This window comes from Brassica napus, chromosome C1, assembly GCF_020379485.1.
Source record: "Brassica napus cultivar Da-Ae chromosome C1, Da-Ae, whole genome shotgun sequence".
Taxonomy (NCBI): domain Eukaryota; kingdom Viridiplantae; phylum Streptophyta; class Magnoliopsida; order Brassicales; family Brassicaceae; genus Brassica; species Brassica napus.
Window position 1 is genome coordinate 4,143,822 of NC_063444.1, and position 26,370 is coordinate 4,170,191.

General features: G+C 33.2%; 3 protein-coding genes across 3 annotated transcripts; all 3 read left to right on the forward strand.

Moving 5' to 3' along the window:
- Positions 1-10,475: 10,475 nt before the first annotated feature.
- LOC106372845 (glutathione S-transferase T3-like) lies at positions 10,476-10,970 on the forward strand. The gene has a single exon (XM_013813114.1). The coding sequence runs from the start codon at positions 10,476-10,478 to the stop codon at positions 10,968-10,970; it is 495 nt and encodes a 164-aa protein (XP_013668568.1).
- Positions 10,971-11,157: 187 nt separating this feature from the next.
- LOC125580590 (putative nuclease HARBI1) lies at positions 11,158-13,657 on the forward strand. The gene is made up of 2 exons (XM_048745289.1): positions 11,158-11,772; positions 12,228-13,657. Exon 2 carries the CDS (start codon positions 12,230-12,232, stop codon positions 13,490-13,492), a length of 1,263 nt encoding a protein of 420 aa, XP_048601246.1. The 5' UTR covers positions 11,158-11,772; positions 12,228-12,229; the 3' UTR covers positions 13,493-13,657.
- Positions 13,658-20,958: 7,301 nt separating this feature from the next.
- On the forward strand, positions 20,959-24,826 carry LOC106372953 (wall-associated receptor kinase-like 18). The gene is made up of 3 exons (XM_022704191.2): positions 20,959-23,421; positions 23,556-23,666; positions 23,771-24,826. The coding sequence occupies exons 1-3, from the start codon at positions 22,395-22,397 to the stop codon at positions 24,478-24,480; spliced, it is 1,848 nt and encodes a 615-aa protein (XP_022559912.2). The 5' UTR covers positions 20,959-22,394; the 3' UTR covers positions 24,481-24,826.
- The last annotated feature ends 1,544 nt before the right edge of the window (positions 24,827-26,370 follow it).

Genomic DNA, 26,370 nt, shown 5'->3' on the forward strand with positions numbered 1-26,370 from the left:
CTGAACTCCGCCAATATTAACAATGATCCAAATTAACAAAAGACAGAGATAGTTTGTAAAGTAAAGACAATTAAAAAGATTCAAAAAACCACAAAACTTGGGGATGAAAATGTAGCTTCCAGTTCAAAAAAAAAAAACATGGTGATGAATTGAAGCTTGCAGAGTGAAAAAAGTTAACTAAAACTAGGAAACTGCAGCTGATAATCTCTAAAGTGAAGAGAATGAAAATATATAAACACCAAATACGTATAACAATTAATTATTATAAAGAAACCGAATACTTAAAAATCAAATGTCAACATAAATTACAAATACATTATCTCAAACACAAACATAAATATAAAAACATGTTTAGTTTCAAACACACTCAAATACAAAAATACAAAAATACAAAAACATGCATATGAGCTTATGACGGGTGGGACGGAGAATACAGTTCCCTCTAATGGTCTTCGTCTTTTATTCACATATCTCACTCCATCAGATTACACAGTAGAGTTGCTTAGCGATAATTATGGCGAGACAACTTGCATTCTTGCACATGCAGTTTGTTTCTTACAAATGTCACGTTCACATTAGAGCATAATCAATTCTGAAGAGAATATACAAAAAAACTAAGAAACTGTAGCTTCTTAATAATGATATCTCTTTTATATTAAAATAGGAGCATTCCTATAAATTAACTTTTCACTCATGCGTTATTAACCAAAATGTCATTTTCTACGTGTCATCACAAGAGCTCTTCTCACATCCTTTAACTAAAAGTCCTTTTTTTGCTAGAATAATTACATGTATTGCCATTGTTATAAACCTAACTTAGGGGGGTTATTGGGAGTTAAATTTTGAAGGAATTTTAAAATTTAGAGATTTCATTGTTATTGGTTTATGAATTCTTAAAATCTTATTAGAATCATTTGTTATTGGTTTGTGGACTTTTAAATTCTATGGAAATCCTATGTTATTCAAAAAGTTTAGTTTTTATTGACTTTGTAATTCTATTACACTCTTTTGTTATTGGGACATAATTTCTCTTTAGTTTTACTCATAACACTCAACTTTACAAATATCACGTATAGTCATAGGATTCTCAAAATCTATGTAACAAAAACACAAAAACACAAACACAACAAGATTTTTTTATATTTTTATTGTCAAGTCAAAGATAATTGTAAAAAGAAAACTAAAGATAAAAGAAATTATTAAAAATAACAATTTAAAAAAAAAAAATCTTTCATGAAATATAACTATTTGATATTAAAATAAATCATGAGAAAATTCATAGGTTGATCTTAAAAAGTTTAAAACAAAATCAAACAAGACAAATCAAAATGTCAAAATATTAAAAAACAAAAATTATTATTTAATTTTCAAATGGTTCTATTTTATGAAAGAATTGTTTTAAAAAAATAATAATAGAAAGATAAGTTTGGAAAGAAAAGTATATATGAAAATCTATAATAATCAATGACAATTTATACAATACTTTGGGTAAGAATTCATCAAATCTACTTAACTTTTAAAAATCTATTAACTCTTAGAATTTTCAAACTCCACACAAATTTTATTTCCAATAGGCCCCCCTTATTAGAAATTTGTAATCATTAGTTGCTTCAACGATAATTTATCATGGTTATGTTTGTATATTAAACTTAGATAAAACATTTTTACAATGTCCATATAAGCCGCCTTGATATAAACTTGTATAGTTATATATTTTTATAAATATATACAAAATAATTATATTATATAGTTTATATAGTCGTACCATATAGCAAAAAAATAATTATATAATAGTTATATAAATATATATGCAAAACATTAATATTATATAGTTGATATGATCGTATTGTCTATAAAAATAATTATATTATGTATATAAATATATACAAAATAATTATATTATATAATTGATATGGTCGTACTGTAAATCATAAGAGTTTTTTATATTAATTTAAATTAAAGGTTGGACCAATCATATATGTATATGGTATATTAGATCTTCGCGTATATAACCTTGGAAAACTATTGGTCATTTGGTAATATTTCATACCCAATTTTCATAAATACATTTTGCCTAAATTATAGTGATTAATTTATGAGCAATAATGAGACGTAAATTAGCATTGCCATATATGGATTTTTAATTTGAACATCCTTTAATTTTGTATATTCGTTAAGGAATATATATGACACATTGAATACTAATTATTAATTAAGAATGAGGCATGATACCACTGTATCTTTATCATAACTAAATTATGTACATTAGAACATCTATAAATTAATTTACAAAAGTTTTATTATTTAGATTTTTTTATTTTATGATATATTTATTCTAAGATAAGAAAAATATTTGATTTTAGTGTATAGACATTAATTGTTGGTTTTTGAAAATTGACATTTATATTAATTTTATTATATTATTTGGTGTATATAATATATATTATATAGAACTTAAATGTGGTTTTAAATATAATATTAATAAATTTCATCAAAAATATATTAAGTGTTAAGAAAATATAAAGATAATTTCATTGTTAATATAAAACAAACAATATAATAATAGGTTATTACTTATATAAAATATGTATACATATAAATCATTAATTTATAATTTTAATGGAACCATATATTTACATAGAATTTGATTTTCTAAAAAATATTATCTTATTATTTTATCGATTTGTGTCAAATTTTGAACCTGCCTAAATTGGGATCGAGAAATTTTTTTAATTTATAAAGATTATTAATTTATCGAGTATTCATTTATAGAGGTTCTACTGTACATGTATTATAATTTTTTTAATTTTTTTATACTGTATTGTAAAATTAAATTATATCACACATATTTATTATTATATAACATAAATATTTTCATACATTATCTCATCATGCACAAGTCATTATCAAATCTTTACATTTTTTATCAGATTATACTATATTCTTTTTAATGTTGACAAAAAAATACTATATTCTTTTTAAAAGAGTTGTGGTCGATTCATTATATACGTTTTAAACGAGTTGCATCGATTGAATCATTGTGTCCTTAACTTTATTAAATTGTTAAATTATTTTTCTTTCCATTACTGAATTTGCGTGATCCGTGTCTGTATGTAAAATAAGTTGAAGAACAAAATCTTTTTATTTACGGCAAATTACGTGATCAATATGATTATGGTCTGTTAAGGTAATTTGGGCGATAATCTTAGAGAGCAAGTTTTGGTTAATGAATTCGTGAATGTTTTATATAATTAATCACATACGATTTCATCATTTGAAATCTAATCATTCCTCATCGTATATATAAATAGGTTGTTTTGAGCACATCTACTCATCACATTCTTCTTCCCAAACCTTCATTACAGATTCGATCTCTTAAGCAAAACACTTATGGTGGGTCTCAACTCATTACATAACATGTAATCTTGTGACTATGACTTTTACATTTCTAATACCTATAGATTAAAAGTTATAATCTCTTTTAATCCATTCACTCCGCGCAGGGCGCGGGTATCACCTAGTCGAATATGAAAAAGAGTGCACACATTAACAAACACGGAATCGGAGACAACATGTGAAGATAAAAGCAATTAAAAAAAATCAGTTTCGACATAAAAATCGTTTATTTACCCACAAAAACCAGAATGAAAACTGTCAGCACCTATCTCTAACCGGGAAGTACATTATATAGGTCATCTCATTTTCATTTGCTGAGCTAAACCCTTTCTATTTCCACCATAGTAAGAGCAGTATACCTCTTCAAAATGTAACACCTTGCCAATTTTTATATTGCACCAAAGTTTTAGCAAAAAAGAATCTGTCAGCACCTTCAGATATTAGCAACGTATGGCATATACCTGAACAAGTACTCGCAAATACACATACAAACAATCTCAATCTATTCTCTCTCTGGAGCACAAACAAGAAGGCCTTCTTCTCTTTAGCTGTTAAAAGCATCAGTACTTGCTTGATCAGAGTAATAATAATACAAGTAAGAAAGAACCGGCAGCAAAACATGGGAATACAAGGCAGCAGAAACCTAACCGAAAGTCTAAGCTCAGTTCTTTAGGCTAACCTTCCTGCTCGAAGCTTTTCCAAGGCTTTTTTATCTCAACTGCACTTTTACAGAGATAAACATTAAGAAACACTGAAACTACGAGAAACACGAAACATCTTACACGAAAGAAAAACACAAGACTCCCACATCTTTGAGAAGCTGACGATTGATGAATAAGCAAGAGCGGAGGGGGCAGGCAAGAGAAACATTGGTAACTCAGAGAGGCCTAAATTAATAGCACAATTCGAGAAGAGAGAGCAACTTTGATTTTTGCAGGTCATCATGTTTCTCTACTCAAAGAAAATTTGAACTTTTTCTTGCTAAAGCAGACAGTGGAGACAGAGAATAGAGTTTCCTTGACTAATGGTCTTCATCTTTAAATTTTTTAATTGTTTTCTCAACGATCAGATCACTAATTTGGCATTAAGCTTCATTTATCTTGTTTTAAAATTTGGTAGTGGAAATTTTATTATCTTGTATTCTTGCACATGCAGTTTATAGTATTAATATCAAAATTCATGAGTAAATATATTAACAAAATACAGAGACGGTCTGTAAAGGTAAAAGCAATTGAAAAAGTTTAAACCCAAAAGCGTATCCCTTATATATTAATTGAGGAACATTTGAAAAGATGTAACCTCAATTTTGTATTAATTAAAAGAGACCCCAATGCATAGGTGGCACTCAATTAGGTAGTCAATTACATTCAATTGAAAAATAAGTAGGTCCACATTCGATTTTTATATGTTGTTAGATACATAAGTTGGTCAAACTATATGATATAATGATATGATATGATATTTTCTTTCCTTAAATAAAACCTACGGAATTACCATAAATGACTAATATATATATGACAATTAATGAGTTTAATAATAAAGATTTGATAACAATGTATATCTCCTCCATCATTTTTTGTTTAATTTTATATTATTAAAATAAATTAAACAATCAAATTAGCTATAAAAATAAAATTTAGATTTTTTCGTATATGTTATATTTTGAATTTTTAAAAACGACAATAAATGACTAAAACTATTAAAATTATTATGTTAAAAATTAATGATCAATTGGTTTAACATTTTTATTATAAGAAGATACACATGATTTTAAAACCATATGAGTAAAAAATATCATTTAATAATAAAATAAATAAATAAATATATATATATATATATATTAAACACTATATACCATAAGATTACATAAATATTTTAATATTAAAACTTTCAATGAATTTTCAAGAACAATTATAAATTATAAATTTATTAAAGATTTCAGATTGAAAATTTTGTTATCGATGATTTAAATATTTTGTTATAAAACGATATGAACGATCATAGAACTGTATGATTATAAATTCTTATTTAATAAATAACTATACAAAATATACTATTCCTAGAAAAATAGTTTGGTTCATCTTAACTTATATTACACTTTTTATTAAACTAACTATCGAATTAATAAATAACGTACTAAAAAATATTTTGCACTTTCCTTAAATAAAAGCTACGAAATTACCTAATATGATTAACGTATATGTGAAAATTAATTATAATGAATAATAAATATTTGATAACAATTTTTGTATCTTAGTTCTTTTTTTAATTTTATATTATTAAAATATATTTAAAAATCACATTAAATATATAATAAAAACATTTATAATTTTTCTTATATGTTATATTATGAATTTTTCAAAACGTCTATAAATTATTAGAAATTTGAATATCCCCACTCTGAAAATTTTGTGATCAATAGATTATTTTTTTGTCATAATAAGTTACAAATGATCATAAAATTGTATTAATATGAACTTTTATTTAATATTATAAGAAGATACACATTATTTTAAAACCATATGAGTAAAAAATATCATTTAATAATAAAACATATATATTTATATATATATATATATAGATTATACTATATACCATAAGATTACATAAATATTTTAATATTAAAACTTTCAATGAATTTTCAAAAACATTTATAAATTATAAACTTATTAAAGATTTCACATTGAAATTTTTGTTATCGATTATTTAAATATTCAGTTATAAAATGATATGAATGATCATAGAACTGTATGATTATAAATTCTCATTTAATAAATGACTATATAAAATATACTATTCTTAGAAAAATAGGTTGGTCCATCTTGACTTACATTATATTTTTTATTAAACTAACTATCTAATTGATAAATAATCTACCAAAATTTTTTTTGCACTTTCCTTAATTAGAAGCTACGAAATTACCTAATATGATTAACGTATATATGAAAATTAATTATTATGAATAATAAATATTTGATAACAATTTTTGTGTCTTAGTTCTTTTTTTTAATTTTATATTATTGAAAGATATTAAAAAATCACATTAAATATATAATAAAAACATTTATATTTTTTCTTATATGTTATATTTGAATTTTTCAAAATGTCTATATATTATTAGAAATTTGAATATTCCCACTCTGAAAATTTTGTGATCAATAGATTATTTTTTTGTTATAATAAGTTACAAATGATCATAAAATATAACGCATATGAATTTTTATTTAATAAATATTCAAACTAAATAATATATATATATAAACACTAATGATTTAAAGCAACAAGATTGGCTGATCAATTTAGTCGTCCAGTTGAAATCTTTCAAAAGTATGTGAAAGACTAAAGTCAAAGTAAATATTGATTTAGAATATTAGTTATATTTTACTAACCTAATACCGAAAAAAACCGAACCGAACCGAAACTAACCCGATATCCGGGTTGAACACCCGTAATCCAAATGAAGCCAAACTATTGTTTCATTCTCCAAAATATAATAAAAATAATAACTTAATCCCGCGCAAGGCGCGGGTCTTATCCTAGTAGTATTAATCACACGAGTTATTCTTGGGTTCACCACCTGGTTCACCGACCAATAGAAAATTGTCATTTTAAATCTAGTATCTTTTAATTAAGGAAACCAAATAACTTGCAAATTATATTATTTTTTCAAAATAAAATTTAAAAATAAATAAAAATAATATATAAAAAACGAATTCAAAAAAAAAAATATTGTCAACAAAACACTAAACCCTAAACTCTAATACTAAACCCTAAACTCAAATCTTAAACCCTAAATCCTTGGGTAAACCCTAAATCCTTGGATAAACCCCTAAACCCTTGGAAAAACACTAAACATGTTGTCAACAAAACACTAAACCCTAAACTCTAATCCTAAACCCTAAACCCTTGGGAAAACCTTAAACCCTTGGGTAAACCCTAAACCCTTGGGTAAACCCTAAACCCTTGGGTAAACCCTAAACCCTTAGGTAAATCCTAAACCCTTGGAAAAACACTAAACATTTGGATAAATTCTAAATTATAAATCTTAAACACTAAACTCTAAATCTTAAAAATAAATATTTTTTTTAAATAATCTTTTTTTAGAACTATTGTTATTTTTATTTATTTTATTTTTTATTTTTTATTTTAAAAGCATAATATAATTTGGCAAGTTATTTTGTTTCCTTAATTAAAAGATACTAGATCTAAAATGATAACTTTCTATTGGTTGGTGAACCCAATAAAAAGTCTAATCACACCATTGGAATCGTAGTATTTATCCCACCAAAACCCTTTTTGTCTTGTATAAAAACAGACCATACTAAAAAAAGACAGAACTTAGGTTCACCTTCTTTTTTTTTTTTTTTTTGTTCACAGGTTCACCTCCTAAACCCCTTAGGGTGAACTATTAAATTTATCTCACCCTTTATGACCAATCAAAGTGACACATAAATTATTAATTAAAAAATATTAAATTAAATAAAAAATAGCTACAGAAAATAAAAACGCTAATTTTAACGACACTAACGCTTTCAGCTAAACCCTAAACTCTAAATCTTAATTTCTAAACCTTATACCCTAAATTCTAAACTCAAATCCAAACCCCTAGACCCAAACCATATACCCTAAACCCTAATCCTAAACCCTAAACCCAAATTATATACCATAAACCCAAAAACTAGACTATAAACCTAAACTCTATACTCTAAACCCAAGTCGTAGACCCTAAACCCAAACCGTAAATTTTAAACCCAAATTATATACCCTAAACCCAAAACCTTAAGCATAAGTCCAAACGGTAAATCTTAAACCCAAACCGTAAATCCTAAACCCAAAATCTATACCTTAAACCCAAATCTTAGACCGAAAACCCAAACGGTAAACCCTAAACCCAAGCCCCAAACTTAGATGCAATAGGGTTTGGGTTAAGGTTTACAGTTTGAGTTTAGGGTCTAAGACTTGGGTTTAGGGTATAGGATTTTTGTTTATAGTCTATTTTTTGGGTTTAAGGTATATAATTTGGGTTTAGGATCTAGAATTAGGGTTTAGGGTATAGGGTTTGGGTTTAGGGGTTTGAATTTGGGTTTAGAATTTAGGGTATAGGGTTTAGAATTTAAGATTTAGGGTTTAGGGTTCCGCTGGAATCATTAACGTCGTTAAAATTGGCGTTTTTATTTTTTGTAGCTATTTTTTATTTAGTTTAATGTTTTTTAATTAATAATTTATGTGTCACTTTGATTGGTCCTAAAAAGTGGGGTGAATTTAAAGGTTAATTTCTGTCCAACTGTATTTTATGGCAAGAAAATTACCTGAACGAATACTCGCATCTTCTTAGCTTATTGGGCTTCAAATCTAGTTTAAAAAAAAAATTAGTATTATCCACTCTAACTTTTTTGCATTGAGAGTTGACATTAGAGCACCCGCAACTGTGGATTTTGGTCAATCCTTACACCAAATCCGTAGGATTAGTGTAATTAAATAATAATATTTATGTTAAATGGGGGAAGGACTAGGCCGTCGCGATGGTTTACACAGATCGAATCCTTAGGTACGTGTCTTCTTCTGAGTGGGGGAGAGTCGGCTATGCGTTTGGGTAGGGTCGGAAAAAAAAATCATTTTCCACCGAAAGCGGAAAAAAAAGGTGGGGAGAGAAAGGCGATTTACAGGCGATCTCTCTTGATCTCTCTCCCTCGGCTCCAGTTAGGTAAATCGAAGCTTTAACTCCTAGATTTCTTGATTAAGATCACTCTCCATCTTCTCTGTTCTCTATTAAGGGTTTGGTTGTCTGGTTTCGACAGATTATAGGAAAATTGAGAAATTAGGGTTTCAAAAAAATTTGGGGATAAATCGTTATTTATCGTTTTTGGTTTGTATCGGTCTTGGATCTCCTCTTTGTGTCTTACAGATTGGGGTTTCAATCGATTTGCCGTTTCTTAACTGTTTTCAATTGATATTGTTATCTTATTTGTGTTCGAATTCACTCTGTTGATATTGTTTTGGTTCCTTCTCGTTGGTTTGCTTCCTTCTCGTTGGTTTTGTTGGTTGATAGATGATGATTAATTTGCTTTAACTCTGTTCTTAGTCGTTGTTTGCTGAATATATTGGTCTTTAACTATATGTTTACAATTTTTTTCCCAGGTGAACGATAATGGGACAATACAGTTACAGCCAGCCATCTTCATCATCAAACTCTGAAGACTTAACCTCCCTCATTGAAGCCGAAGCTGAGATGTACGTGGCTGAAGCTGAGATTAGTCAGTGGAATGCAGAAGCCATTCACTACGAACCATCACCAGAAGGTGATGATGGAATCCCGAGGACATGCTACTGTGGGTCAGAGCCTGTTCACGGATATTCCCAAACTCCTAAAGATCCATACCGACGGTACATTACGTGCCCCAATGCTGATTATGGAGACTGCCACGTCTGGAAATGGTGGGACGTGGCGGTCGAGGAGGAGATGAGGGACATTCAGACGGAGCTTAGTGAGCTTAAGGGTGAAGCCAATGAGCGTGAGCAGAAGCTGCTCATCCTTGAGAAGAGAATAGGCGAGTTTACAAAGAATAAATCAGGAGCTAAGCTAATGGTCTTTACCATAGTTTTAGTAGGGTTGGTGTTTCTTAATGTGCTAGGTTAGTTCCTTTAATTGTTTCATCTCTTTTAGTTTTCAAATTTGATAGTTTGAGAATGTTGATTGTTTCTTCTTCTTTTTCAGGAAAAGTTGGAAAGGATTCAAAGGAGTGGGGCGTACCATCTTTGTTTCTTTAACGAGGTAATTATTGAAAACAATTAGTGGTGTTTTAGATTCGAAACCGGAAGGAAAAAAAAAATGTATAGCTTTCTACCTTATGAGCTGGTTTGATTTGATGTGCTTTTATTGGTATAGAATAGTTAAGATACTTAAGTTGCTAGTAGCTACCATTGTACTCTACTTAGTCGAATAGTTAATGAAACTCAATTGCTTTCCACCTTCCCAACTGCTGTGATCTGATTGCTTTTAATTAGTTCTAAGTGATAGAAGGCTTATTAATAAGCCCTATGTGTCGCTAGTAGAGTGTCACAGAGAAACAATTGAAGCCATGGCTAATAACTCACAAAGTTTTACTAGATTTCTCCTTAGTCAAAATACAGTTGACCTTGATTCACCAGAACCTTTTTGGTACGGTAGTCAAGGTCATGATGAGTCTGGTAGCGAGGTTCCTGTTACGTCTCCTGTGCTGTCTGGTAGCGACGTTCGTGCTAAGTCTGCTGTGAATTATAATCCCTCATCAGTTTCTGAGAGGAGGAAATGGTCTCCCACAGTGGATAAAATCCTTATTGGTGCTTGGCTTAACACCAGTAAGGACCCTGTGGTGAGCAACGAGCAGAAAGCCGGTGCTTTCTGGTACCGTATAGTAGAGTACTACAACGCAAGTCCTCTCCTGTCTGGGACAATACGGAGAGAACTAATGTCTTGCAAGCAAAGGTGGTCTAGGATAAACGGCGACGTAGCCAAGTTTGTTGGCTGCTATGATGCGGCTCTGAGGGAGCAGAGAAGTGGGCAAAACGATGATGATGTGATGAAACGGCGTTAGACATTTTCTTCAAAACGGTCGGCTACAAGTTCACCATGGATCACTGCTGGAGGGAGCTGAGGCACGACCAGAAATGGTGCTCCTCTTATCCGGCAAAGGACGTTGGAAAGGAGAAGCGCAAACAAGTTGTGGAGGTGGATACAGAAGAAGAGCAATTTGTCGATCCAGAGGTTAAACCACCCGGGGTAAAGGCTGCGAAAGCTGGTAAGAAGAAGAAGAGTGGCAGGGAGGAGGAGTTGTCGCAGCTACAGGGGGTTTTAGAAATTAAACAAAAACTGTATAAACAAAAGCTTCTTGATCGTTTACTCGCAAAAACAGAACCTCTCTCTGAAATTGAAACCAGTCTTAAGCTCAAACTAATGTCAGAAATGTTATGATCTATTATTAATCTTGCTTTTAAGGTATTGTAACTTGATCACTCTGTTTTTTGATTGTTTGATTTTTTTTTAAATGCTTACTAACTTTTGTCACTCTGTTTTGACAGGTTTACGCATGTGGGAAGGAGTCACGGGTGCATTTGGTCTGTAGCTGATGTGGGAAGGAGTCACAGGTGCATTTGGTCTGTAGCTGATGTGGGAAGGAGTCACGGGTGCATTTGGTATGTAGTTGTTGTGGAAAGGAGTCACGGGTGTTGTAGGAGTCACGGATGACTCTGTTTCCTTTAGTATAAGTAGTAGTGTAGCAGTTTCCTTTAGTGTACTGACGGGTGAACATGTTTTCCTCGGAGAGTTTGTAATCTACTCTCATTGTTTTCCTCGGAGCCGTTGTAATCAAGTTGTTCTTACATTGCACTGCAGTTTTGGTAATCTACTCTCCTTGTTTTCAAACTTTAGTTAACTTTGACGTCATTGCTTTTTAAACTCACGTCACCCATTTCTTCCCCGAGTCGATTATTTGGTCATTTAAAACGTTTTAAAGTTCTTCAGGACGCAAAAGCCTTTTCCAATTGCATCGTTCCACTAAATCCTGAAATGGAAGTGTTGACATCCATCATCGTCTTAAAACGTTTAAAAATAAAATAATATTCCCAAAGAGTTCTAGTAAAAAAGTAGTCTAAAATGTTGATAGTGAACCCGAAAATGTGTAACTTAAAATAAGGTAAAACGCACTAGTCTCCAACAATTGTAATATCTTACTCGTTTTTGTTTCAATCTTATTTGGTAATCTACTCTCCATGTGTAACATGCATTAGTAACGTCTGATAATGTCTATACAATCTTATTTGTTTAACTTATAGATAATTTAATTATTTTCTAGATATGTCATCATCTTCATCCGATGAAGTCGATGAAAGATTGGACGAAATTTGCGATGAATACGTGGAAGAAATATACAACGACATAGTGGAGGCCCAAACCATACCACAAAGGACACGTCAGTATGTTGAACGACACCGCGAAGGAGGACAAGACCAATTATGGAATGACTACTTCAGCGAAGATTCGACATTCTCGACTCAATTATTCAGACGTCTTTTCCGCATGAATAAGGAATTATTCTTGCGTCTTGTTCATGGCCTAGAAGCATGCTTTCCATTCTTTCAGCAAAGAGATGCAACCGGGAGGTGGAGTCTTACTGCACTACAAAAATGTACCGCAACTATTCGTCTGTTTGCTTATGGTACTGCAGCTGACACCGTTGACGAATATCTCCGACTTGGTGAGAGCACTGCACTTTCGTGTTTACATAATTTTACTGACGGAATAATACAGTTATTCGGTGATGAGTATCTACGACAACCCACACCGGAGGATCTTCAACGACTACTCGATATTGGAGAGAAACGAGGGTTTCCTGGGATGGTCGGGAGCATTGACTGTATGCATTGGGAGTGGAAAAATTGTCCAACCGCTTGGAAAGGACAATACGCATGTGGATCAGGAAAACCGACAATTGTATTAGAGGCTGAAGCTTCCCAAGATCTTTGGATATGGCACGCCCTTTTTGGTCCTCCAGGTACCTTAAACGATATTAATGTCCTCGATCGGTCTCATGTTTTTGATGACATTTTACAAGGTCGAGCTCCGAGGGTAAAGTACGTGGTCAACGGACACACGTATAAGTTGGTGTACTACCTCACAGACGGTATATATCCAAAATGGTCAACATTTATCCAATCTATCACACTCCCTCAAACTCCTCAACAAGAGTTATTTGCTAAAATTCAAGAAGCAACCCGAAAAGATGTGGAACGGGCTTTTGGAGTATTGCAATCTCGATTTGCAATTGTGAGAAATCCGGTAAAAACATTGAACAAAAAAAAGATAGGGAAGATTATGAGAGCATGTATCATATTCCACAATATGATAGTCGAAGATGAACGGGATGGATACTCTCGTATTGATATATCTGAATTTGAAGAAGGAGACGCCTCCAGATGTTCAGAGGTGGAAACCGAGAGGCCAACAAATCTGAATAATATCTTTCCCACTCGGAATGATCTTCGTGATAGGCAAACACATGAAAGATTAAAAAATGATTTAATTCAAAATATTTTGAATAAATTTGGTGATGAAAATTAACAATTATTCTATATTTATGTAAAATTTTTGTTTTTATGTTTAATTAATGTATTTTATGTTTATTTATATTTCACTGAAAAAAACATTTATTTTTCCTAAGAATTCCAACTTCGGAATCACCATTGTACACACATTTTTAACAAGAATCCTTAACTATTCAAAAAAAAATATTACTAAACTAATCTTATGGACTCCACGATAGGTGTCACCATTGTGGATGCTCTTAATGTTCTTAGAAACTTCTTCCTCCTGTGGTTAACTTGTTATAATAATGTTTGTGATTTGGACAACTATTCCTTAAAATGAAGCATGAAATGAATCAGAAAATTTACTTTACCTAAAAAACAAAATGACCGAAAGAAATTGCTTTCCTCCAAAATAGAATAGAATACACACCCAGTGGGACTCGAACCCACAATCGCTTGATTAGTGTAACGAAACCACCCTTAATAGTGCTTAGCACTAGCCCAAGACCGTAATACCCGAGAACCCGAAAGAACCAAAAGAATTTCTAAGTATGAAGAATAATATGGAAGAACTCTCAAAAGATTTAGAGAACTTTGAGTAGAACACTCTTTCTTTAAGGAAAACTTTCTTATTATTACACTTGTTCAACTTCTTGTGTTGTTACAAATGAGAGGATGAGAAGGTATTTATAGCTTCCATATTACACAATATCTCATATATTTTAATCCTAAATCTAGATAATTCTAACATAATATCTATATTATTTTATTCTAATTATCTAGATATTTGTATAATAATATCTAGATTTTTATTTTGAGGAGGTGGGAGATTTTTATAGAATTTGGGTTAAGTTTTGGGCTAAACATGATTAGTAAAATTTTAGCCCAATCATATGACCCAAATCAAGTTTAACTTCAATACTCCCCCTTAAACTTGATTTTGTCCACCATTCCGAGCTTCGAGCGAAGTATCTCGAACTGACCTTTTGGTAATGACTTGGTGAAGATATCAGCAATGTTGTCCTCGCTTTGAACCTCTAAAGCTTCAATTGTTCCATCAAGCACCTTCTCTCTTATGAAATGATGTTCCAATTCAATATGCTTCGTTCTTCCATGGAACACTGGATTATTAGCCAGCTTGATGGCACTTTGATTATCTCCATAGATGGTAACCGATTTATTTATTGGCTCGAACAAGTCTTCAAGGAGTCTTCGAAGCCATATACATTCTTGGGCTGCGAGTGTTGAAGCTTTATACTCTGCTTCGGTAGTGGACAAAGACACCGTTGCTTGTTTCTTGCTGCACCATGAAATGCTTGTATCTCCACACAAGAACACAAAACCTGAAGTTGATTTTCGATCATCTAAATCTCCACCAAAGTCAGCATCTGTGAAACCATGAAGAGAAACCTTGGCATTATACTTGTAAATCTGTCCCATGCCAAGTGTTGTCTTCACATACTTTAATATTTTCTTTGCTGCTTCTAGATGTGGCTTCCTTGGTTCCTGCATGAACCGGCTTACAAGTCCAACCGCAAAAGCAATATCTGGTCTTGTAATGGTTAAGTATAGAAGACTTCCAACAAGAGAGCGATAAGGTCTAGGATTGGCTAACAAGGATCCTTCATCACGTTTGAGCCTTATGTTAGTATCCAGTAGAGTAGAACGTACCTTTCCTTGGTGTACTCCAAACCTGTCAACAATCCTTTTTGCATAACCTTGTTGGCCGATGAATATTCCATCCTTTACCCTCTCGACCTCTAGACCAAGAAAGTGATTCAGCTCGCCTAACTTCTTCATCTCAAACCTCACCGACATATCCTCTTGTAGACGAGCAATTTCAGCATCGTCATTTCCAGTAATGATCATATCATCCACGTAGAGGAGAACTACTACATGAACTCTTCCACTTCTCTTGAAGAATAGGCTTGGATCAGAACTTGATGCCATATACCCGCAAAACTGAAGAAATTGAGCAAGCTTTACATACCAAGCTCGTGGAGCTTGTTTTAACCCGTACAAGGCTTTCTTTAGCTTGCACACATGATTAGGATACTCTTGTGATTCAAAACCAGGTGGTTGCTCCATAAATATTTCTTTATCAAGCTCACCATAGAGAAAAGCATTCTTCACATCTAACTGCCATAATTTCCATCCAAAGCTTGCAGCTAAAGATAAGAGTGAGCGTACCGTAGTCATCTTTGCTATTGGACTGAAGGTTTCATCATAATCTTCTCCGTACTTCTGAGAGAACCCTTGAGCAACCAACCTTGCTTTGTATCTATCAATGCTCCCATCTGCCTTTCTCTTTAGTCGATATACCCATTTACAAGAAACGGGTTGAGCATCCTTTGGTTTCGGAACCAAATCCCATGTTTCATTTTCATGAGAGCATCAATCTCTTCCTTCATTGCGATCATCCATTCTTCAACTCCTTTTGCTTCTTCATAAGATGATGGCTCATCTTCATCTAGAGGAGCTGCAAAGTAACAAGAGTAAGTGGTGACGAACCTTTCATCTCTGAACCGAGCGGGTTTGACAATGTTCCTTTTTAGTCGTTGATTGGCGACATAACCATGATCATGCTCCTCTTCTTCATATTGGTCATCGCTCCCCCTTTCACCTTGAGTCTCCTTTTCAAAGCTTTCATTATCACTTGAAACTTGAATAATTTGTTCATTAGTCTTAGAGGAACCTGAACCATCTTGCTCATCTAAGACTTGATGTGGTCCATAGTAGGATGAAACTTCGTCAAAGACAACATCACGAGACACTGTGTATTTATGTGTCTCTGGATCCATACACCTCCAGCCCTTCCGTCGTTCATCGTAACCGACAAAGATGCACTTCTTTGCCTTTGCTTCCAACTTTGTTCTTTGGGAGTCGTACACATGGACGTAGCAGACTGATCCAAATATCCTGAGATGCTTCACCGTCGGCTTCTTCCCGTGAATCATCTCGTAAGGCGACTTCATATTGTTTGGACTGAGTGGCATCCGGTTGATGACATAGGCTGCGCATCTCATGCCTTCTGCCCATAAGGCCTTTGGCAAATTCTTGTCATGTAGCCAGCTTCTGCACGTCTCAGTTAGATGTCTAATTTTTTTTTCTGCTACTCCATTTTGTTGAGGTGTATACGGACATGTATATTCTCTCTTAATACCATTCTTTTGGCAAAAAGAGAGAAACTCCTTTGACATGAATTCTCCTCCATTATCCGTCCTTAGAGTCTTCAGCTTTCGACCAAACTCTCCTTCCACGGTAACCTTGAATTCTTGAAATCTTTGAAAAACTTCTGATTTTTCCTTCACAAAATATACCCAAGTGTACCGTGAGAAATCATCTACGAATAGCAACATGTAGCGAAACCCGGAATAGGAGGATGTTCTTGTTGGACCCATCAAATCACTATGGACCTTCTCCAATGGACCGCTGCACCTTGAGGTTGAATGATCAAATGGAAGTCTATGTGACTTTCCATATTGACAACCTTCACAAATTCTTCCTCCATCTTGAATCTTCAATTTTGGAAGCCCATGAACCAAATCTTTATTCACCATGACCTTAAGCTTGGTCATATTTATATAGCCAAGTCTAGCATGCCAGATGGAAGCATTGTCATTCGTACTCATCTTCTCCACATAGGCGTGTGAGGCCGATAAAACATATAAATCTTTGACGCGTGCTCCAATGTGAACAACATCCGCCTTTAATTCTTTAATATTCCTTAAGAACTTAACGTCTCTTGGGCCAAATAGAACATAGTTACCTGAGTCGACCGCATTCACCACCGAAAGAAGATTCTTCTTTACTCCAGGGACATGGTACACATTCTTGAGGGTGATCGGTTCTTCATCATCTCCTTTAATGACAACAGTCCCTTCCTTCTCAACTCGATGGATTGAATTATCAGCGGTAATAATGGCTTCTTTCCCGTCATGACGTTGAAGACTAGAAAATAACTTCTCATCTCCGGTAATATGATGGATACAACCCGAGTCTACAATCCAATCATTTCTCAAGTTTTTAGTTGTGGGTGTACCTGGATGTGTAGCCTCCACCGTGAAACATTTCCCCCATTCTTCATCTTCCGTATGACTTTTTGACTCCACCATATTTGTTTCCTTCAACTTGACTCGACAATCCCTTTTGAAATGCCCAAGCTTTCCACACCGATAGCACTTGAACTTTTTCTTATCCATAGAAGATCCTTCACTTCCATCATTGTGTCTTGAACCTCCATCTTTGTTTTTCGCCTTGAAGCTTTGTTGTCTCCGAGCTACAAAGGCGCTTCCCGAGTCATCATTGCTTTTGACTCCTGACATTTGCATGGCTAATGACTCTTGCGAAGCTAGCAAATTTTTAAACTCTTCCAAGGAAGGTTGTGTAGCCCATCCTTGAACCGAAGTCACACACGGTGTATATTCAGGCCGTAGACCTCGAATGATAGACCGCTTCAACCGTGCTTCAGAAATTGACTCCTCCGGATTTAGAGTATTAATCTCAGAGCATAGGTTCTTTACCTTGATAAAAAACTCCGAGATTGAAGACTCCCCCTGCTTCGCATTCGCAAGCTCATTCTCTAATAATTGTAGTTTAGCCTCATTCTTCTTGTTGAACAATTGATTTAAAGCTTGCCAAATGGAACTAGCGGAAGTACACCTTGAGACATGCTCAAATATGCTTGAAGATATGGACCTCTTCAAAGCAAACTCCGCCTTGGCATTCTTCCGTGTCCACTCCTTTGTCGCTTCCGGGGTTGCAGCATTTCCCCTTGGTGGTGTTGTGTTGTTACCACCGACGACATCCCATAAGTCCTCACTCACCAGGTATGACTCCATGCATGACTTCCATAACCGGTAGTTATATTGGTTTAGGATTTCCATTCCCAATCCAACAACACGACCCGTTGATTCCATACTTAGAATAGACCCGAGCTCTCTTTAAAAACCGATCTTGATGAGCACAAGATTAGCTTGGCTCTGATACCATGTAACGAAACCACCCTTAATAGTGCTTAGCACTAGCCCAAGACCGTAATACCCGAGAACCCGAAAGAACCAAAAGAATTTCTAAGTATGAAGAATAATATGGAAGAACTCTCAAAAGATTTAGAGAACTTTGAGTATAACACTCTTTCTTTAAGGAAAACTTTCTTATTATTACACTTGTTCAACTTCTTGTGTTGTTACAAATGAGAGGATGAGAATGTATTTATAGCTTTCATATTACAAAATATCTCATATATTTTAATCCTAAATCTAGATAATTCTAACATAGTATCTATATTATTTTATTCTAATTATCTAGATACTAGGATAAGACCCGCGCCTTGCGCGGGATTAAGTTATTATTTTTATTATATTTTGGAGAATGAAACAATAGTTTGACTTCATTTGGATTACGGGTGTTCAACCCGGATATCGGGTTAGTTTCGGTTCGGTTCGGTTTTTTTCGGTATTTGGTTAGTAAAATATAACTACTATTCTAAATCAATATTTACTTTGACTTTAGTCTTTCACATACTTTTGAAAGATTTCAACTGGACGACTAAATTGATCAGCCAATCTTGTTACTTTAAATCATTAGTGTTTATATATATATATATTATTTAGTTTGAATATTTATTAAATAAAAATTCATATGCGTTATATTTTATGATCATTTGTAACTTATTATAACAAAAAAATAATCTATTGATCACAAAATTTTCAGAGTGGGAATATTCAAATTTCTAATAATATATAGACATTTTGAAAAATTCAAATATAACATATAAGAAAAAATATAAATGTTTTCATTATATATTTAATGTGATTTTTTAATATCTTTCAATAATATAAAATTAAAAAAAAAGAACTAAGACACAAAAATTGTTATCAAATATTTATTATTCATAATAATTAATTTTCATATATACGTTAATCATATTAGGTAATTTCGTAGCTTCTAATTAAGGAAAGTGCAAAAAAAATTTTGGTAGATTATTTATCAATTAGATAGTTAGTTTAATAAAAAATATAATGTAAGTCAAGATGGACCAACCTATTTTTCTAAGAATAATATATTTTATATAGTCATTTATTAAATGAAAATTTATAATCATACAGTTCTATGATCATTTATATCATTTTATAACTGAATATTTAAATAATCGATAACAAAAATTTCAATGTGAAATCTTTAATAAGTTTATAATTTATAAATGTTTTTGAAAATTCATTGAAAGTTTTAATATTAAAATATTTATGTAATCTTATGGTATATAGTATAATCTATATATATATATAAATATATATGTTTTATTAGTAAATGATATTTTTTACTCATATGGTTTTAAAATAATGTGTATCTTCTTATAATATTAAATAAAAGTTCATATTAATACAATTTTATGATCATTTGTAACTTATTATGACAAAAAAAATAATCTATTGATCACAAAATTTTCAGAGTGGGGATATTCAAATTTCTAATAATTTATAGACGTTTTGAAAAATTCATAATATAACATATAAGAAAATTATAAATGTTTTTATTATATATTTAATGTGATTTTTAAATATATTTTAATAATATAAAATTAAAAAAAGAACTAAGATACAAAAATTGTTATCAAATATTTATTATTCATTATAATTAATTTTCACATATACGTTAATCATATTAGGTAATTTCGTAGCTTTTATTTAAGGAAAGTGCAAAATATTTTTTGGTACGTTATTTATCAATTCGATAGTTAGTTTAATAAAAAGTGTAATATAAGTTAAGATGAACCAACCTATTTTTCTAGGAATAGTATATTTTGTATAGTTATTTATTAAATAAGAATTTATAATCATACAGTTCTATGATCGTTCATATCGTTTTATAACAAAATATTTAAATCATCGATAACAAAATTTTCAATCTGAAATCTTTAATAAATTTATAATTTATAAATGTTCTTGAAAATTCATTGAAAGTTTTAATATTAAAATATTTATGTAATCTTATGGTATATAGTGTTTAATATATATATATATATATATTTATTTATTTTATTATTAAATGATATTTTTTACTCATATGGTTTTAAAATCATGTGTATCTTCTTATAATAAAAATGTTAAACCATTGATCATTAATTTTTAACATAATAATTTTAATAGTTTTAGTCATTTATTGTCGTTTTTAAAAATTCAAAATATAACATATACGGAAAAATCTAAATTTTATTTTTATAGCTAATTTGATTGTTTAATTTATTTTAATAATATAAAATTAAACAAAAAATGATGGAGGAGATATACATTGTTATCAAATCTTTATTATTAAATTCATTAATTGTCATATATATATTAGTCATTTATGGTAATTCCGTAGGTTTTATTTAAGGAAAAAAAATATCATATTATATCATTATATCATATAGTTTGACCAACTTATGTATCTAACAACATATAAAAATCGAATGTGGACCTACTTATTTTTCAATTGAATGTAATTGACTACCTAATTGAGTGCCACCTATGCATTGGGGCCTCTTTTAATTAATACAAAATTGAGGTTACATCTTTTCAAATGTTCCTCAATTAATATATAAGGGATTTGTATAATAATATCTAGATTTTTATTTTGAGGAGGCGAGAGATTTTTCTAGAATTTGGGTTAAGTTTTGGGTTAAACATGATTAGTAAAATTTTAGCCCAATCATATGACCCAAATCAAGTTTAACTTCAATATTAGAAGTCAAGCGCCTTATCCATTAGGCCATGGGTGCTTGTTGTTTCCCTTACTGATCTCTAAATATCTAGACAATGATTTTACGATGGTAAAGTTCGTTACAATATCAAGATATTTCTCTTCCCGCCAAAACTTGGAGATCAACAGAAATAACAGCAAGCACCCATGGTGTTACGAATATTATATTGTATGTTCTATGCGATTTCTTAGCCTTCATACAATAGCAAGATCTTTTTCTTACCGCCTAAACTTGGAGCTCGACAATAAGCTGGAGCTATTGGTGTCGGAACAACTCCACGATGAAGCATTGAGACTGTACAAGCAAAATATCCATCCTTCAGGCACTAAGGGCTTCACAGCGATCATTTCCTTCTATGCAAGAATATTGAGTTCTCTGCTATCTGCTTGCGAGCTTTATGACACCCTTGATAGTTGCGCAAAACTTTATTGCAAACGAGCTAATCAAATCTGAACCTGACAGTTATTTACTATTCTTTACTATTCATATATATCTTTTTACTTTTAATTGTCAGACATATATACTTTTTACTATTCTATACTTTTAGAACATGATTATTGGGAGGTTCTTAGAGTGGGGTTCTTAGCGGAATATAAGAACCCGTCTCTTAACTTTTAAATAAAAAAACTAAGAACCGTCTCTTAAAACTCTTATTTAAGAACCGGTTCTTAGTTTTTTTAGTTAAAAGTTAAGAACCAGGTTCTTATATTCCGTTAAGAACCTGACCCTAAGAATCCTCCAATAATCATGCTATTACGTACTGTTTCCGAGTTGTTAATTGAATCATTATTTTATATTAATAGTTAATACCATGAGTTGCAGATTCTTATTAATTTTTGTATATTATCTTTGAATTCAAATTTTAAATTTTGAAGTATTTTTTGTACTTTGCAAGTTCATTATATGAACGTGACTTTTGCAACAAAGAAACTGCATGTGGCAAGTGCATGAACATTTTTTATTATTTGCAAAAGGAAAAACAAAAAGTAATGATCACCACTTTAATGTTGTAAGCTTTTTACACCATATTAAAACCAAAAGTAAGGCTTCCCGACGTATTATTGATCTTAAGCAAGAAAAACAATGAGATGTAGCAATAAAATATTCAAAGATGAAGAAGACCATTAGTGGGAGGAAGTTTATCCTCTGTGGCTCTGTCTCCACTCACCAAGGCTAAAGAAGTAGAGAAAACATGATGAGCTACAAACATACAAACTACTATCTCTTCTTGATTCTCTTCAAGCTGACAATCCTTTATACCGCAGATTTCGCTGCTTCAGATTGCCTGCATGATTGTGGAGGTATCGCGATCCCTTTCCCTTTTGGAATCGGAAAAGATTGCTATCTTGACGAACATTACAAAATTGAATGCAAAGAGACCCCTACTTCAAGAAAGCTCGTCCCTGTCCTTTCATCATTTGATCTCGATGTTGTGAGTATCACTCTTCCTATTCCAAAAACAGATTATAGGTATGGTTTTTTGGAGACTTCTAGACGGTACGGTTCAGTTCGTGTCAAAATTCCGACAATATCAACAGGATGTCCCAACGATGGAAACAAGACCGGAGAAGAACTAATAATGAACTTGACCGGTAGCCCTTTTTTCATTGACGACCAAAACAGCCTCGTCGCGGTTGGTTGCACCAGCAGAGTGTCGTTGACACAAATAAAACCCAACACGGTGGTGTGCGAGTTGAACTGCAACACGAGAAGAGACTCTCATATGATCAACAACATCCCTTTTCTCAAGAAAACAGAGTGCTATTTCGACCTTTTTCCGCCTACTGACAGTGACGAGATTTGTACCGAAGAAGATGCAAAGGAAATAGAATGTGATGGTAACGGATGTTGTCGGGTTGGACTAAGCGAGCCTCAACAAGTTGTTGGTATCGATATAACGAGTAATGATGAGAACTCGGCAAGTTGTAGAGTTGCTTTCTTGACAGATGAAGTCTACAATTTGTCTAATAGCACTAAACCACAAGAACTATTTCATAAGAGAGATGCTACAGTTACTCTAGGATGGGTAATCCAGACGAATAAGACTTCGTTCCTCAAGTCCTTGAACTGCCAGTTCGGAAAAGATAATGGCAGTTCAACCACTTACTCTGAGCCAAAGTGTACGTGCGGAAAAATAACCATATCTGGGATAATTTATGCAAATTGTGAGTGTAACAAAGGTTACAACGGTAACCCATATGATAAAGACGGATGTAAAGGTCAGTAATACACTCTTCCTTTTGCTGTCATTTTTGGTGTTGTGTGGAAGCATTGATTTGAGTTATACAAATCATATCTTATTGTTATAATTATATGATATTTATAGTCATTATTTGATCTTTCTCAAATCCAGACATTGACGAATGTAAAACTATACCCGAAATATGTGGAAAAGGAGGCATTTGTGAGAATACTATTGGGAGCTTTCAATGCGGTGGTGATAAAACAAAAGCAATAGTGATAGGTGAGTTTTTCTAGAACTTGAGTCACAAAACTTAAAGCTTTTATTAGCAAATTGATGTCTCAACCTTATATACTATTTGTGTGTGGTTTGTTTGTACTTTGTAGGGGTGGGCGCAGGTTTTGGTGCCTTAGCCTTAGTTGGTGGAGTTTGGTGGTTTATAAAGTTTCTAATAAAGAGAAGGATGGAAAAGAGGAAGAAGAAGTTCTTCAAACGAAATGGCGGCTTACTATTGCAACAAAAATTGAACACAAGAGAAGGCAATGTTGAAACGACAAGAATCTTTAGCTCCAGAGAGCTAGAGAAAGCCACTGAAAACTTCAGCGAGAACAGAGTTCTTGGACGTGGAGGTCAAGGCACTGTGTACAAAGGTATGCTCCTAGATGGTAGGACCGTTGCTGTCAAGAAATCCAAAGTTATCGATGAAGATAAACTACAAGAGTTCATCAACGAGGTGGTGATTCTCTCCCAAATCAACCATAGACATGTAGTCAAACTCTTGGGATGTTGTCTTGAGACAGAAGTTCCTATGCTGGTTTACGAGTTCATCATAAACGGAAACCTTTTCAAGCATATTCATGAAGAGTCTGATGATTACGCTATGGTATGGGGAATGCGTCTACGCGTTGCTGTGGATGTTGCAGGAGCTCTTTCTTATCTTCATTCTTTTGCAACTTCTCCCATTTATCACCGAGATATCAAGTCAGCAAACATACTATTAGACGAGAAGTATCGAGCCAAGGTGGCTGATTTTGGAACATCAAGGTCAATAACAATAGATCAAACTCATTGGACAACGGTTGTATCAGGTACGTGATAGGTTTAAGAAGGTGTATGTGCGTAAGAGAGGAGGGAAAGAAGTGATGGAGTCTGATGAGGAAGAGAGTTGAAGATATGTGGAAGGAGTTTGAAATAAAAGGAGTGCAGAAACTTCTAGTTGGAGTGGAGGCTTTGCAGTTACGCAGGGAGTTGTTATAAATAGAGATGGTATTGCTTTTGTAGAGATTATGCTTTGTATGTTGTAACTCACAGACGTTATGAGTCTTGAGCTAACAGTCGTTATGAGACTGACGTGAATGGTGATCTCGTTATGAGAGTGAACCAGGATCGTACTACAAAGTTGTAACTCTTTACATTGGAATACGAAGTAGAAGTTCTTAGTCTTTATCTCTGAATACATCTAGAGTCTATCATTGGTGTGGTGAAACTGATCGGAGGTTACGTGACGGCGATGGTGGAAACAAGAAACGGAGCTGATCGCGAGAAGGCGACGGGTAGCGATACGGCGAAATCGGCGGATATCCAGCTGATTCATGAGGAGTTGGACCTCGCGAAGCACAACTACGATACGTTAGCTTGCAATGATCGTGCAACGACGGCGAAGCTCGATTCGCTGGAGAAGAAGATCGATGAGAGCTCAACCGATTCGACGACGCGTTTCGTTACTCTCGAAAGGCAGATAGCTCATATCTCCGATGTTCTTACGCGATTGGAGGATGCGGCGGTGTTTACTCAACGGCCAGGGAAAGAGATCGCCTCTGCGTCTCAACAACCACTTCCTCAGGTACCGATACCGATTCTCGATCCGGAACTATCTCCCACTCAGTTAGGTTATCGGGGAATTCATCATAGTTTGGCGAATCGTGATAAAATGCTGCGTAAGATTGAGATGCCTGTGTTTTCGGGTGCGTTGCCGTTCGATTGGATTTCTCGTGTTGAGAGGTTTTTCAGGTTTGGTAACTACAATGAAGAAGATAAGCTGCGTTTGATATCTCTGAGTTTGGAAGGTCCCGTTCTGCAGTGGTTTAATGGTGAAGTTATCAGTGATCCGTTTGCCAGTTGGGAACAATTTACTCAGAGGATGCTTGATCGTTTTGGTGGTCCTATTGACAACGATCCAGCAGCTAAACTCTTCCGGTTACAACAAGATGGTGAGATTGAGGACTACGTCAATGAATTCAAAGCTTTGAGAAATCAAGTTACTGGTATCGACGAGAAGAATTTAATCAAGGTGTTCTTCAATGGCTTAAAACCAGAGATGAAGGAGGTTATCCGAATGAAAGAACCAGTTACTTTAACAGAGCATAAACTGGCAGTGTTGAAGATGAACAGTACAACGTTCTGTAAAGTGATTGGCTCAGCGCAGGGGACTGACTCGTCTAAATACCTTTCAAGACACTCATCCTCAGCTCGTTCATTTAACTATCCAGCGAAACAGAATGGTGACATTCCTAAGTCGGATACAACGGTGAACAAGGAAAATGTTAATGCGCAAAAGACGTCAGTGCGTTCAAGGTTACTACATTCCGATGTGGAACTTGATACGCCCTAAAATAGGGAAGGATCACTCGACCGGACTAAAGGGATATGAACTCGCCAAAAGGGAGAACTGATGGATTGAACGGTGACACAATGGGTTGCGGATGGCCCAATGATACTACCAGACTTCAGTTGGTGCTTGATATGACTCACAAGTCCACCAAAAGAAGGATTTCTAAACGTTGCCTGATATGACGCACAGGTCCAACGAATTAGAGGCTGTTTACTCGGAGATAACCTCACCAAGAAACAAAGAAGTGTTCTACAAAGAACAAAGAGATAAACTCAAATAAAAGGGGAAAAAGCTTCCTTATTTCGTGGCTCTTAGGCCCTATATATAGGATTACAAGTTGTAGAAATCCAAAGAAGAATGTGCTAAAAACAAGAC

What these genes read in the sequence shown, in the direction of transcription:
- LOC125580590 (XM_048745289.1), top strand. Translation starts at nt 12,230, where the DNA reads ATGTCATCATCTTCATCCGATGAAGTCGATGAAAGATTGGACGAAATT.
- LOC106372953 (XM_022704191.2), top strand. Translation starts at nt 22,395, where the DNA reads ATGATGAGCTACAAACATACAAACTACTATCTCTTCTTGATTCTCTTC. An exon ending in TGATAAAGACGGATGTAAAG is followed by an intron (nt 23,422 to 23,555) that starts GTCAGTAATACA and finishes TCTCAAATCCAG; the next exon opens with ACATTGACGAATGTAAAACT. An exon ending in AACAAAAGCAATAGTGATAG is followed by an intron (nt 23,667 to 23,770) that starts GTGAGTTTTTCT and finishes TGTACTTTGTAG; the next exon opens with GGGTGGGCGCAGGTTTTGGT.
- LOC106372845 (XM_013813114.1), top strand. Translation starts at nt 10,476, where the DNA reads ATGGCTAATAACTCACAAAGTTTTACTAGATTTCTCCTTAGTCAAAAT.